We start from the raw sequence: 16,054 nt of genomic DNA, 5'->3' as shown, positions 1-16,054 counted from the left end.
AAACATAAGCAATTTGATCGGATATAACGAGGTTCCATTTCTTGACTAAATTGCTGCTTTCAAACACGCGACAAACAAAACACTGAAAACCGAATTCACGCTATCCACGTCTTTTTTCCGTTTTGCAGAGAACCGTTTCTTCCATGTTTTCTTCTAAATCACGCGATAAGACACAGGAATGCCTTCCGATGTTACTAATAAATCATTAAACATAATCATTTGATTTTCTTTTTAGCGAGATACTCGTGCGTGATATTAGGGCAGACCACACCGCAACGAGAAAAAAAAAGATAACGCATTCAAAAACTTTCATGTTTGCTTTATATGACAGCACTACATGGGAGCTTTGAAACTTCTACACAGAATTTCAGTTGTGACCTTTGACCTTGACCTTTGACCTATATTGTACATTTTGCTACAAAATGCTACTCCTTCGCCATTTCTAACCCGATTTCGATTCCGTGTGCTTATGTGATGGCACTAGGTGAGGGCTTCAAAACTGCTACACAGAATTTTGACCTTTGACTTCTTTGACCTTTGACCTTGATTTTTTACCTATATTGTACATTTTGCTAGAAAATGCTACTCCTTCGCCATTTCTAACCCGATTTCGATTCTGTTTGCTTTATGTGATGGCACTAGGTGAGGGCTTCAAAACTTCTACACAGAATTTTGACCTTTGACTTCTTTGACCTTTGACCTTGATTTTTGACCTGTGTTGTACATTTTGCTACAAAATGCTTCTTCGCCATTTCTAATCCGATTTTGATTCCGTTTGCTTTATGTGATGGCACTAGGTGAGGGCTTCAAAACTTCTACACAGAATTTTGACCATTGACTTCTTTGACCTTTGACCTTGATTTTTGACCCATATTGTACACTGGCTACAAAATGCTACTCCTTCGCCATTTCTAACCCGATTTCGATTCCGTTTGCTTTATGTGATGGCACTAGGTGAGGGCTTCAAAACTTCTACACAGAATTTTGACCTTTGACCTTGATTTTTGACCTGTATTGTACATTTTGCTAGAAAATGCTACTCCTTCGCCATTTCTAACCCGATTTCGATTCCGTTTGCTTTATGTGATGGCACTAGGTGAGGGCTTCAAAACTGCTACACAGAATTTTGACCTTTGACTTCTTTGACCTTGATTTTTGACCTATATTGTACATTTTGCTACAAAATGCTACTTCCGGCGGGGACATATATTACGCACCGCGTAATTTCTACTTTTCCTTGTTTCTAGTCTATCCCCACTTGAAATGGAAATGAAAAACAAAAAATGAAGTTCGACTTTCAGTAGATTTCAATCGTTTTGTATAGTGCCTGATTCATGTAATGGACACAATTCTTTAGCACATAAGCAATCACACAACTTTCGGGAATAAATGTATGTCTTAATGATTGTATCTCATGGGAGAAAACTCGTCTCCTTGCCTGAATTTTAGCTTCTTCCTGTTCAAGCTTGCGTGAAAGAAATAGTTGAACATCAATCGCAATCATAAAGAGAGGCACATCCATCCTTAAAAATAAGCACAGGAGTACTGAGACACACTACGAAAAAAAACGGGCCTTTTATCACTATTGACAACGCATGACATTGAAATGCTTTTTTTTCTGGGGGGGTTAATACAATTGATTATTCTGAAGGTTCATTACTCACACAATGAAATATGGTTCGCTATTAGCTTAGGTTCGTTAACAAGAAAATTAAATGCGGTTCCTTTCCGGTGGTTCCTTTACCCGAAAGTAATCAAGCAATCATTTTTTCTAACAAGGTTTGTGAATACAAAACGAAGTGAGGAAGGCCCAAGTATTAATTCCGAATATTTGTCAGTATAATTATCTATACTCCACTTCTCAAATGCAGAAAGATTATAACTGCAAATGTGATGTTAAAAAAAAACATTAAGCTTATTAGGCCACAAGTTAATGTTTTTTTATGCTATGATATGACAAAAGTGACTGAGAATAAGAATTATATTTATGATACAATCATTGTAAACCCAACGTGAAGCTGTCAAGCCTACATCAACCTTTGCTTCTGATACGTATAATATGTGCAGCTTTTGCAAGCGTGATAAGTGATAATTACTGTACACGCAACGCCTATAAAGGAAATGTGCCTAATATGGCAGGAATTCAGAATGTTACGGCTGTATACAGCTGCAGCAGAACAGATGCGAAAGCAGTCTTTGATACTCTACAACATTACAACCATGTGCATAACTTGAGGGGTTTTAGTACACATAAAGAACACGATCTCAAAAGACGAATATCGTTAGTTAACTTCATTGACTTCTTCTACCGATGATGTCATTTGAACCCACGCCTACAATAGGTTCTCAGGTTCTATTTAGGTATTGGTACTTGCTAAACGCATCCTCTTTAGTTTCCATTGACAACAACATGGGAGGAGAATGGAAGCAATCAACACCCTCGCTAAAAGACGCTTCTCGTATTAAAGACGCATTGCGTGCCTTTTTTTCTTTCTACTGTTTCCTATTGTTTGTGAGTTAAAAACTTGCGGCAAACTACAACGCAGCCGAGACACAACGCGTACCGACTCATTCATGCGGCGGCAGCGGCACGGACACAAACGCGCCAAACTTTATATTCGGGCTGCGGTATTGGTCAGAATCGTTACTGATAGACCTGTCCTGCGATTGGTTGAATATCTTACACACCCAAGCTATCGCCTTATACGGTAGTGCGTGGGATTGAGCGTAAACACCGTCGCTAAGCAGGACTGTTGTATTGTTTCGTTCCGTGAAAGAAACAGGTTGTGAGCTTGAACATAGCCTGAACTTTGAGAGCAATTTTCTCCGTTATTTAGAAAATGGACTGACATCATAAACGTAACTATTTAATATTTGTTTTTATGATCTATAGGGATGTCGAAATGAGTTGTATTACATATCAGTGTAAAGCTTAGAGTCTGTAGAATTCACATATAGGCATAACTACGATTTCATTTTTTGTGACTTTTGACTCATTCCGACGGAGCGCATCACATATATTACGCACTGCGTAATTTCTACTTTTCCTTGTTATTCTGAAGGTCGGGCTGAAGGTATGCTAATCCAAAAATTAAGTAAGATTTGTTAAAAGTTTGTTATTTGGAAGGTTTTTAAATCAGATAACGAAATATGGTTTGTAATTATGAAGGTTGCTTCATTTTAAGCCTATTGAGACTTCAGAATAACAAACCTTTGGAAAAACCCCACAAATATTTGGATTAACAAATTTGTACATCTAGGTGTACGAAATGTATGTGTTCTGAGAAGAAACAAATTTTCAGACTAATGAAAGAACCTTATTTTATTTTTTGTTTAACAGACCTTTGGAATAACAAATGCCACACATAACTAAGGTACCATATGCCTGCCAACAAGGTGAAGAAACAATGGGCGTTCAGAGAGGTGTTCAAAATATGTTCATTAGACAAAATGGTATACATTACTGACGCACTATGCAGAATATGTTTTGTACCAAGTTGTGTAGAAGGCAATTATGATTTACGAAGACCCCATGACAAAAATAAATCTTTGATGACAATTTTGTTTTAAAATTTCCCGTCTTGGCATAAAAAGATCATTCTTTGGACCATGGAGCTCTGACAGCTCCATTTTGCACCATACAGCATGCTGCAACAGGGCCGGCTTGGCCAGGGGCCTTGGGCCTTGGGTCCCCCACTTTTTTTTGCACCTGTACATAGGAATACATTGTACATAGGGTGTCACCACTTTGGCCCCTCCCCCCCCCCCACACACTTTTTTTACCGGGAAGTGGCACTAGAAATAGAATTAAACCTGTGAGCGCGGTAAGGCATTTGTTTTTTGCGCTGGTGCTAAAGACTTTTTTATGCCTCCGCCACAAAGTGGTGCCGGAGGCATTATGTTTTTGGGTTGTCTGTACGTACATCAACATTCATTTATGCGATAACTTGAGCGATATTGACTGGAATTTTACCAAACTTGGTCCAAGTATGAAGTATGATAGGGCAATTACTTGATTAGATTTTGGGTAAAATCGGCTAAAGGTCAAGGTCAAACCATGAAATTGTATTTGTTTATGCGATAATTCAAGACTGGATCTAGCAAATTTCACCAAACTTTGTCCAAGGATGATGTATGATGGGACAATTACTTGATTAGTTTTTTAGCGAAATTGGACAGAGGTCAAAGGTCAAAGATCAAGGTCAAATCCTAAAATTTATCTGTTTACATGATAACTCAAAACTGGATGAAGCAACTTTCACCAAACTTGGTCCAAGGATGATGGGGCAATTAGTCGAGTAGATTTTAGTGACATTGGCAAGAGGTCAAAGGTCAAAAGGTCAAGGTCAAATGCTAAAAATGTTGCTATTTCCCCCATATTTATGCAATGCCCAAAGGTATTTTCTTGAAACTTAGTGTAGACATGTACTACTGCATAAAGATTCTCCAGAGAGAATTTTATGTAGTAAGGTCAAAGGTCAAAAGGTCAAAGGTTAGGTGAAAATGTTACAATTTCACTTTTCTCACAAATGGTGCAATGTATTTTCATGGAACTTGGTACATACGCATGTCCTGACTGGCAGGGATTATCTAGGGAACTTGGGGGTCATTGGTCAATAGTCAGGGGGTCAAAAGTCAAGGTCAACTCAAAATTTCACTATTTCCCTCGTATACTAGTACAGTCAACCTCGGATACCTTGAAGTAGTCGGGACTGAAGAAATTGGTTCGAGGTACATGAACTTCGAGGTACGCGTACGTCGAATTTTCTTCGACTCATCCGATGTTTGTCGATGTTCAACATGGTATCTGTTGCAGTGCCTACCGATTGTTTGTATGCTTGTCAATTGGATTTGAATCGACTTTGATATGAGTGAATTGAATGAAAATCGATGTTCTTCTTTCATCATTGTTTTCTGGTGGACAATTAAATCACTTATCACCATAAAAACAAAAAGAAAATACCGGTACGTAATCGAGTGCAAGACAGGGTTGCAGAACATGCGTGCTGAATGTACATTGCGTGTGGATGACCGTGGTGTGTCTACAGAATACTGTGTATGCATTTACGTAATACTCTTACACGTCATATGGAGAAACCCTTCGAAACACAAACTAGATTTACCAAGCACACAGTTACACAAGAATCGCAGTCTTAGCTTTGCAAACTATTAATATCTTGCACAACTATGGGTGTGCATGTAGCTCACCAAGAACATCTAGAGCTACAGGGAGCGATGGTAATGTAGCACCACTATGCACCGGTCTTCCATGTGTCTACCAGCAGCACTCACAGCCAGCAGATTGATACCGTTAATCATTTCCAAATGTAAAAGCAACAATCTGTAATTTATTTTAGCATCATACGGAGCATAATATTACTGTTATTCATCACCAAATTTACAAGCAAATATCCGACATTCATTTTACTGTCATACGGAGCCCAATATTACTGCTGTCCACTTCCAAAAGTGAAATGAATCATCTGACAATTATTTTATCATCGAATGGAGCCGAATGTTACTGTTTTTCATTTTTGAACGTCAAGTCAGACATTTATTTTACCATCAAACGCAGCTGAATGTTAGTGTTATTAATTTCGAAATGTAATAGCAAATATCCGACATTTATTTTAGCATCGTATGGAGCAGAATGTTACTGCTATACACTTCCAAACGTAAAAGCAATCATGTGACATTTATTTTGGCATCTTTTGGAGCCGAATGTTATTGCTATTTACTTTCGAAAGTAAAAGCAAACATCTGACATTTATTTTATCATCATACGGAGTTGAATACTATTGTTATTCATTTCCGAACGTCTAAGGGATCGTTCGACATTTATTTTTGCATCTTTCAGAGCCGAATGTTATCCTTATTCATTTCCAAACACAAAATCAAATATCTGACATTAATTTAAGCACCGTACAGAGCTGAATCTTACCATTATTCATTTCCAAAAGTATAAGCAAACATCCGACATTTATTTTAGTATCATACCTAGTCGAATATCACTGTTATTCATTTCCAAAATTAAAAGCAAACATCTGACATTTATTTTAGCAGCTTGCGGGGCTGATTGTTACCGCTGTTCATCTCCAAAAGTAACGGCAAACATCCAACTTTTTTGGTGGCCCGACGTGCGTTTTGGTGGCCCCGGGCCACTGTAAGTGTCGAGCCCTGAATAAGTGCAGCACAGTACATGAAGGATGGGCTACTTAGTGAGTAATATTGGAAGATCAGATTCCGGCTATGGCTTCTGAGTACAGTGCTTTTAGTATAATCATAAACATTTACCGAAGAGGATTGTTCGCATTAAAAAAAAAAGTGAAACAATCTTAGGGGGCCTTTACGATTGTGCCAGGAAAGAAAAAAAATAATAGATTACCGAAAACTCAAAAAAGATTGAAGTCAAAACAGGGGTAAAGTACATAATGATTTCTTTTTTTGTCTGAAAATCGTACAGCGTATTATTCCGTTACTTCCAAATTTATCAGAATAAACTGTTGTTAAATCTTATCTACACTATTCCTTATTATGCTAGGCCTATACTTCCAGATCATATACCACACTATTTTCATAATCGCATTGCTGGAAAAAAAAATATTCAGAGCTCGCGTTCTAGGGGGAGAATTAATAAAACAAACTTCGTGAAAGGAAAAAAGTTTTTTAAAAACCCACTAGCGGGAGATTGATGTTTTGACTGTGGACCGTGATTAATGCCAAAGATATAACTGTCAACACCTAAGCTGGTGCGCCACGACGGTTAAGAAATCTACGCGCACGGCATGACTATCACGATCGCAAATCAAAGCACAGTGGTCAAAGAAAGATGATTGGCAGAGCGTAGTGCTATCGTAAGCACTCCATTGGCATGGGTACTTTATGCCTACTGTGTACGTGTGTAGGTACAGTAGGTGTTGGGGATTTTTCTTGTCAGCTGTGTACCGGGTATTTCTTTGGGCGCACGATCATTCTGGGCTCAGAATATTTACAATCGAGTGTGAAAAGATTTGTGACATGTCTTCGCTGTCCACGCGTGCTTCATCGGAAATGCTGAGTGATGTTTGCAATTTCAATTCGAGCAACATGCTGGGAAAAATAATAAGTTAATTAAGATCGGGACATGAGATTTCCCTTCGAGGTAACCGAACTTCGAGTAAGTTTTTTCGAGCTACACAAATTTTAACACATGAAAACTCCATAGGAACAATCGGGACTTTCATTTTGCCTCCCGAGGTAAGTGATATTCGGCTTACTGTATACGCCAATATTTTCGCGTACAGATATTTTCGCGAATCGCGGTATCAGTGGCATTTTCGCGTGTTGTTAAATTCACGATTGATACTAGTAACGTTAGTAGTAGTAGGGTCTACTGCCAAGCCCGAGAAACACGTTCAAACACTTGCCAACGTACTCGTAACGTTTTTCCATTTGCTTTGTGACTTCCCAAACATGACAATAGAAAAGACACAGTAGAAGATTTATAAAATGAAACAATTATGGGAACTTGCAGTGAGACACTCACACACGGCATTCATGAGTACCTACCAAATGTTGCAACAAAATGTAGATGACAAATTTTCAGAGCTGCGCTAGCGCTAGCGAAAGTTTTACATGCATCCCTTGGCCTCACCCAACCACGTCGAGCCGGTGTTCGTTCGCGTAGTATGTAGGCAAACGTAGCACGTAACTGCAACCAGCAGCCCCGTATGCATAGCGTATAATGGGGCCGCGGACTGTAGCATACAGGATCATGACAGGGGTATATCGCGGACAAATATCAACTTGAAATCGAAAAATTTTTCAATTTGAAGACTTACTTGTAAAGATGAAGTATTGAAAACAGGGTTCGTGCAGCGTTTGGTCCTGCCTATAGTCCCTTTCTGTTTGAATTGATGACTTAATGTGACTCGGTCCAGAGGAACCTGGGAGAGCTACACTGAATTGACGGCCAGCACGTACTCACACAGAAATCTGTAAATTTGTGCGCATGTGATGTGTGCACATTCGCTGGCCGTCAATTCAGCGTGGCTCTCAAGCTCTCCCAGGTTCCTCTCGACCGAGTCTCATTAAGTCATCAATTCGAACAGAAAGGGAAAATTGGCAGAACCAAACGTTGCACGAACCCTGTTGTCAATACTTTAAATTTACTGGTAAGTCTTCAAATTGAAGAAATATTTTGATATCAAGTTGATATTTGTCCGCGATTCTACCCTGTCGTGATCCTAAATGCTACAGTCCGCAGCCGCGTACTAGTAGGAGTGTGTGTACGTACTGGCCGGTGTAACAGCCGCGTTGGTCTGGCCAGCGTTGGATGCATTTTGTCATCGATTTGTACATAAGGTATGACGGGGTAATATTTTCATGTGTTTTTAATTTCGCGATCAGCCCGAAACTCGCGAAAAGCCTGAAACTCGCGAAATTCGCGAAAATAACCGCGTATACAGTATCTGAGGTAGAGGTATGCGAGGTTGACTGTATATGCAGTGCTTGCATTATTAGTTTTAAAACTTAATATTGATACCTAATGGAGATTCTCTGGGAAATTCCCAGCCAGAAGGTCAAAGGTTAAGGGTCAAATGCCATGTTTAAATGCAAAAAAAAAAAAAAAATTTGTACTGTAATTACTCTTTCTTCATACCTTGAGAATTACTCAATGCATAAACTTATAAAAGGGTCAGTCAGAAGTCAAGTAAAAATCCTCAATTCCCCAAATATGTGTACCTGCACTCTTAGACAATTATAGCAAACCCAGTTTGAGGAAAGCGAACATTTAAGACATTTCTGACAAACCTGACATATCAATATTTTGTCAGTTATGTGAAACTGTCATCACAAATTGTGAAGACATTGTACTATACAACTATTGGGAGAATCATGCATTATGGCGGAGGCATCAGTCGCCATAGCGACATTTCTAGTGTTGTTTTTTTTTTGTTTTTTGTTGCTTGTCAGCTAAGAAACCAGGAAGTGGCATCCAGAAGTTAGCCCTAATGAAACTTGGCATGTATATGTGTGAGTGGGCGAAGTTGTGCCTATTAACTTTTGGGTGCACATGCTCAAGGTCAAGGTCAAATGCTCAAAATTTCACTATTTCCCCCGTATCTAGGCAATGCCTGAAGATATTTTCGTGAAACTTAGTGTATACATGAGATAATAAAGATTCTCCAGATAGTGTTTTGGGTCATCAGGTCAAAGTTCAAAGATCAAGTGAAAATGTTAAAATTTCATTTTTTTTCTCCATATCTCACAAATGGTCCAAACTATCTTCATGGAACTAATAGTACATATGCATGTCCTGACTGGCAGTGATTATCTAGGGAGTTTTAATAGGGATTGTGGGTCAAAATCAGGGGGTCAAAGGTCAAGGGTCAACTCTTCAATTTTCACTATTTCCCTCTTATCTATGCAATGCCTGCAAGATTTTTCTTTAAACTTAGTGTATGCATTTATTAACAAATTGATATTCTCCTGGAAGTTTCTTGCCAAAAGGTCAAAGGTCAAGCAAAAGTGCTAAATTTCACTTCATTCTGAAACTTATAGAAGGTCAAAAGTCACTTGAAAATCCTCAGATCCCCAAATACCTGCACTCTTAGACAATACAGCCATCCATCCAATTAAGCCTAGTTCAAGAAAAGTGAACATTCAACATATTTGTGACAAGCCTGTCATTTTAATATTTTTGCCAATTATGTGAAACTGTCATCACACGTTGTCAAGACATAGTACTATAGATCTTTTAGGAGAACCATGCATTATGACGGAGGCATACCAGTTGCCATAGTGACATTTCTAGTTGAAAATGTGGCGCTGGCCATGGACTATAACTTTGCGCAATAACTACGAGACACATACATACAAATACTTCAGAGAGAAAGTACTCAAGAGTGTGTATTGTTCATCATTAGGTGTACAAGGTAATTGATGCAGAGCGCAAACCACACTGCAGCAATGCTGCAAATTGGAGTGCGAGAACAAATCTTTTTCAGAGTATGGTGATCTAGTGCAAACACCCCACCAGGAACTGATCTCCCCTGCAGAGAGTGGGTAACCCTAAATCAACTTCGCACGAAAGTCTAATCGCTTCCATTGGGGAAAGTGATCAAGAACAATGCGGGAGGGTGCTGGACTGTCTAAGTTGAAAAATGCCCGGTCTGGAATGGAAGTAGTGTCTGGAGTGAAATATTGTGGATTGAGCCAGCTCCCTTAGATTTTTAACATTTGACTGAAAATTTAGCATACGTAACCACTATGAAATGAAGTTGTGCAAACTTCGTCTTTTATTGTCGTCACACAATATGTTGGCATGGTAACAATATCTTAAAATAAATGTCACAAAGATATTGTGGGTTGCAGTAACTACCCCAGTGTTTGTGTATTTGACATGAGAATCAGCACATATGACCACTGTACATGTAGTTCTAAGATGAGCAAAACACATCTTTTGTCAGTGTTAAACAATGCATTGCCATGGTAACCACATTTTTTTGGTTCAATTAAAAACATTCAAAAATATTGAGGAATAAGTCAACTCCCTCAGGTTTAGGTGTGGTATTTATTACATTCAGTGATACGGTCAACCTCGCCTAAGTCGAATCTATTGGGACCAGTGAATACACTTGGACTTTTATACACAAAATTCAACTTACGCAGAAGTCTTTTTTTTGGGGGGGGGGGGGACTTGCATTTCCTGATGAATTTTGATAATGCAATGTCTGTTATGTTGTTATTGACCATTAAATTACACCATTATTGTACTGCAAAAATTAGAATGCATTGCATGTAATATACATTCTTTAGGTCTTTACGCGAATGGCAAAATCCAACATTCGTATTTTAGTCTGCATAAAAAATTGCCAAACGAATGCGGGGTTCAGAAGCGTCGTCAATTCCTGCTATCGCCAATACGCAAAAAGTACCCAGATGTTGATTTAAGCGTCATTTACGGTGCATTATGGGGTAGTATGGGGAGCCAAGTCACTTCCCTTCATACACACGTGATACGCAAATGCTCTTTTCATACAGCTCACAGCTATACAGCCAGCCAACTGTATTCTGGCATGTACTTTACTGTTTCCTCAACTTGAATTTTAGCATTTATATGATTTGAAATTTCTCCATTCTAGAGAAATTGCTGTAAATACAACTATAGGTTGTTACTGCGAAGCTGCAACTCTACGGCGCTTCTTCCCCGATTCCTCCCTGTCACATGGCTCAATAGGTGAATATTTTCAAGTATTATTTTCAGCGTTGTCGTGGGGTATGCAGAGATGACTGATGTGCAAGTCGATCGCTATGATCAAGCAGTATGTCTAGCTTGTATGCAAGGCCTACTAGGGCAGATACGGGGGCTTGCTATCACAGGTCTGGCTCGGTAACTGGCGCCTATCCATGGCCTTGACGGCGCTAGGCACGCGAGCACGCACGCTAGCGCTGTGCAAAATATGCCCCACACCAGAAGTGCACTAAATCTTGACGAAAAAGCCACATCCGGGTACTGTTTTGCATCTTGGCGATAGCGAAAATTGTTTGCGTTTTCATTCCAGCCAGAGTTTTAACAAATTTCAAATTTTTTGCGAACCTTTTCCTTACACTGGGTGGTGATTCGCTCGTGATTTGTTCTTGAAAATGTCTTTAAAGCCTCACCATATGTGCAAGAGTTTTGCAAGACATGCGCGATGTTCCCCAAATCTTTGTGAAACCCCAAACAGGAACAGACCCCGTAACTATGGAGAATGTCTCGCGTATGTTTTGTGAAATCCTTGAAGTTCTTCCAATCGTTTTATGACATAACCACAATTTAACTGCTCACGTACCTTTTGAGACATTCTCACGAATGTTTGGCGCATGTTTGAGTGCAAATCCACACCCTTAATGTATGACCTCTTTGAAGCTGTATGTTTTCTACAAATCAAAATCACAGCATATGTCCACACATCAATCAACTCAATGTAGTATTCAAGATTTTAAAAACCAGCAAAAAGAACCAAATGTTTTATATTGAAAATCACAGAATACACTTAAAATGGCGTTGAAGTATGCAAAGATTATATTTGAAACTGAAGATATTGTGTTGGCGAACCTGCAAAAAAAAATCAAATGCTTGTCAGAAAAAACTGCCAGCACACATACACAACAGAGAAATGAAAGGGAAAGAAAGGAGAAATAGATGAAAGAGAAAAACTTCAACTCAAGACAGCAATTAACTCTTCTTGGAAATATTTCTCCCGTGATTATTGAAAAATTTGTGTTTGTATTTCTGTCGGGTGTTCCTCGTGTGCCTAACTGGCTGTACTTTAGCAATGGTACACACGACATTCACACACACACAGTTGTACGTCGTGAGAAAATGGTTCCCAGCTTCATTGTCAGAACACTTTCGGTAGGAGAAAAATTTTTCATAATGTTGGATTTTGCCGTTCGCGTCATTTGCAAAAATTGTTCGCATGCATAGTGAAATCAGCCCTTTAAAGAGGTATCTTTAATAATGAGCTGCAATATTTGCGAGTGTAGCCAATTCTAGGGAATTTCAAGGTTCTTCAACAGTTGCAATCAAATTCGCATAACAGTTTTCATTGTCATAAACAGTTTTCATTGTCACATAAGAAATTTTGAGCATGTTCAAAATTTCTTTGCTGCGACAAGAAGAAATTGTTTACAACAATTAAAACTTTTTCTTACTGTTCTGCTCAGGTGGACTTCAAGGATAAAGGGGAAATCACGGTTAACAAGAATTTGACCCTTGGGGAGTACTCTGTTACAAAAGTAGTGTATTTTTTCCATTGTTTATTTATGAAAGAATGAAAGAATGCTTTACTTCCATGTTTGAATTACATACAGGAAAAAAAAATGTTGACTTGCGCGACCAATATAACATGTACTTACACAAATCTGGACTTGAAATTATCTTCGGCATAGCCGAAATAGCATAATTATGAGTATAGTCTGCTGATTCTGCTTGGCTGGTTTGCACTAATATGCTTACAATGAACATTACACACACACTGACTTTAGTCCCAACTCTCCCCCCCCCCACTCCTTCGTAAAAATGTTGGATCTGCTGGAGCTCTACCTGAGATTGCCTTCATCACGAAAGTCAACATATTAGTGACATATTATGTCAAGTTAAATGAATACCATTTATTAAATTGTTCATATTCCTCAACTGGAACTAAAGTTACTTCATACACTCATTATTTAAATCACTTTTAGCATGACATTATGTCAGGAAATCTTTCAACCAAAAATGCTATTTGGCAGCCAAAAGCTTGTCTTTGCCCATCTGGCAACAGAGAAAAGATGTTCAGCATACGGCCTACTGTACTCTCGCTATAAAAAAAAAAATCACTCAAGCTATACCTTCAGCTATTATTGTCCAAGAAAGGATAGAAATATATAAATGCGTGAAATGACAGGAGTAAAGGCAAAGTGAAAATGTTGCCAGATATTGAGCTTGTACATTTTCCCTGCCATAACTTGTCAATCAGGTAGGTCCAATGATATTATTTGGTATACTGGATCTTAAAAAAAAAAAAAAAATGAAACCCTGAATATCAGAATTCAAGCCCAAGAAACTATACAGTGTACATGAAGGTTCATATTCTTGTGCCATATGCAGTAACCACATGAAAATGGCATCCGAACTGACTGTGCTGCAGTTGAATTGCTCTATTTTTCTTGTTTTTTAACTTTGAGGGTGTAAAAAGCCAATGGCTTATGTTTCCAAGACATCACTTTGAATTGTGTGTTCCAATAGCAGGAATGCTTTGTTGCTTACATTTTCCTTTCAACTGTTTTTCCCCTTATGTAGGTATTCTTGACCAGGGTGAGGGTGTGCTGATTGTATTTGAGGAGCCAGTGGTTGACCAAACATATGATATGGCACTAGAGACGATCTCCAACATGGGAAAGGTTGTTGATGCTCTCTATCAGAAGACCAAGAAACTCTATTAGAAGCTGCCTGCCAAGCAAACTTGTGTAGTTTCCAATACCATGCTTGGACATGAATAAGAAAAAATGCTTTTGAGTATGTCAAGAAATAAATGTCGAGTGTGGAATGGCATAAAGGTATTGTTTGGATGGTCAGTGCTGTAATGCATACTCCATAAATATGGAAGTTGTCATGGAACAGACGGACTAGCCAAAGATGAGTATAATTATCTTGCATTAGCAGTGTTTTTAATTTTCATATCCCTTCAGTAACACTCAAGTCTTCTTGTTGGGTATGCCCAGGAATAGAAACAAGAACTTACATTTTGAATTGTTGAAAGTTTGTGTGGGATAGCTGAGATGAGAAAAAAATGAGAGATTTCTTGGCACATGCTCACATGAGCCTTCAACTCTGATGTTAGAGTTTTGTCTGAAAGATATGAATGATGGAAGACATTTCCATTGAGATTCTTCCATCATAAAAGCCCTTGTATTTTTGGATTACACTAGTGAGATTAGGGTATTGGGATATATCTCTCTTCCTATTAATATAACATCTCTTTTTTTTTTTTCAAATTTTGCAAGATGTATAGCTGCATTCAAAAAGGTACATTCTTCCACATCAAAATGTGCTAGAGACTCGGAGGATTATTTTGTCCAAACTACCAAAACGACTACATGCATAAACAACAAACTTCGTTAATGTATGTCAAACTTCAAAGTGAATATGATGGAGGCATGTGCAAAAATGTAACTCACCTAAGCCAAAGGCTCCAATGAGCAATTGCAATTATTCATCGTGCTGGGGCCTTGTGCAGTGTCCTTCATGTGTAAACATTTTACATTTTCAAGTTTTGTTTTGTTTTGTTTTGATAACTCTGTAAGATTTTCCCCAAACTTGGCAGGTAACATCCCCAGGATGATAGGAATTCAACTGTGGAGAGACTAAATTAGGAGCCAAGTTTCATATTGTCATCTTTGTGAAAATGCATGCATGGTCCAATTTTCCCCAAACATAGCAGGTATTAGCGCTATGCTGGTAGAAGATATATTTGAAGAGTTTCATAGCAAAACATGATATATCTGTTTTAACTGATTTGAGATAAATACAGTGCACTCCCGTTACAACGAACACGGTTATAACGAAGTAAAACTTCTGGTCCCAAAATTATCGTCATTAATGTCTATGGTACAAAATTCGCTTATAATGAACACGGTTATAGCGAAATTTACGTTATAACGAATTTTTTTCCGAGCCCCACAGTCAAAGAAAAACAAAAGAAATGTGTTCCGTTATGACAAAATGCGGATCGCTTTCAAAAATACGTAATAGCGGAACAAGCATGGGCGAACGCTTCACATCACGGTGTGTTCGCTCCGTGTGTCACGCACAGTTTCCGAGGGGAACTTGCAATATTGTAATTAAATACAATAAATGTACAATAATCTGAAATTGAATAAGGTTGGTTTTATTGTTCCGAAGGTTCTTTATTACAAAACACACACAGATTCTGATACACCTAAATGTCCGTTAGTTCGGAACTGAAATACTGTTTGTAATTGCTGTAACATTTTGGCGTTATTCCCAAGGTTCGTTGTTAATAAGGTTTGTGAATCCGACAATGAAATATGGTTCTTAAATGATAGGAATTCCAAACGTTCGTTAATCGGAATATTAACTCTTTATGTGCCACGTTCGCACGTCCGACTCAGTCGACGGTGTGCCAACTTTGCATATTCTGCTCAACAAACAAAGCTGCCAAAACTGATCGATAAATCGCTAATCACTGCTAATCCCGCGGCACAATGAAAGCGTTTCTCGTGCTTTTGTTCCTCTTATATACAGCTTGCATTCTATGTGGTGATTGACTATCAAGCAAGTGTTCCCAACTAGATTTACTTGTACATTCTAAGTTTCTGTCACGGTTATATGTGCAAAAGTCATGCCTTTACAGTAATGTAGCAACTGCTCATTCAAAAGAAAAATTGAAAATAGATTTGTCATACAATTTATATCAAAACAAAGCTTGGCAGTCATCTTTAACTTTGCCTGCTATTATGCCCATCTTAACAGAAATTTGTAGAAGTTATGCAAGTTGGAAAAACAGAATTCTTCCTCAAAGCA

The 16,054-nt window shown here is 38.4% G+C and overlaps 1 protein-coding gene across 1 annotated transcript in view; it reads left to right on the top strand.

The window, feature by feature from the left end:
* Positions 1–15,562, top strand: part of LOC139737941 (26S proteasome non-ATPase regulatory subunit 11B-like) — a 232,528-nt gene extending 216,966 nt beyond the window's left edge. Inside the window, exon 11 of the mRNA XM_071648606.1 lies at positions 13,811–15,562. Coding sequence (XP_071504707.1) covers positions 13,811–13,953 — 143 coding nt within the window. The 3' untranslated portion in view covers positions 13,954–15,562. The remainder of the gene's footprint in view (positions 1–13,810) is intronic.
* Positions 15,563–16,054: the final 492 nt, after the last annotated feature.

Source organism: Diadema antillarum, unplaced genomic scaffold, assembly GCF_040938485.1.
Source record: "Diadema antillarum isolate AM-2024a unplaced genomic scaffold, OU_Dant_1.0 seq00000716_RagTag, whole genome shotgun sequence".
NCBI classification, from domain to species: domain Eukaryota; kingdom Metazoa; phylum Echinodermata; class Echinoidea; order Diadematoida; family Diadematidae; genus Diadema; species Diadema antillarum.
The sequence above is the reverse complement of the archived record's forward strand: the minus strand, read 5'-3'. Positions and strand labels throughout refer to the sequence as shown.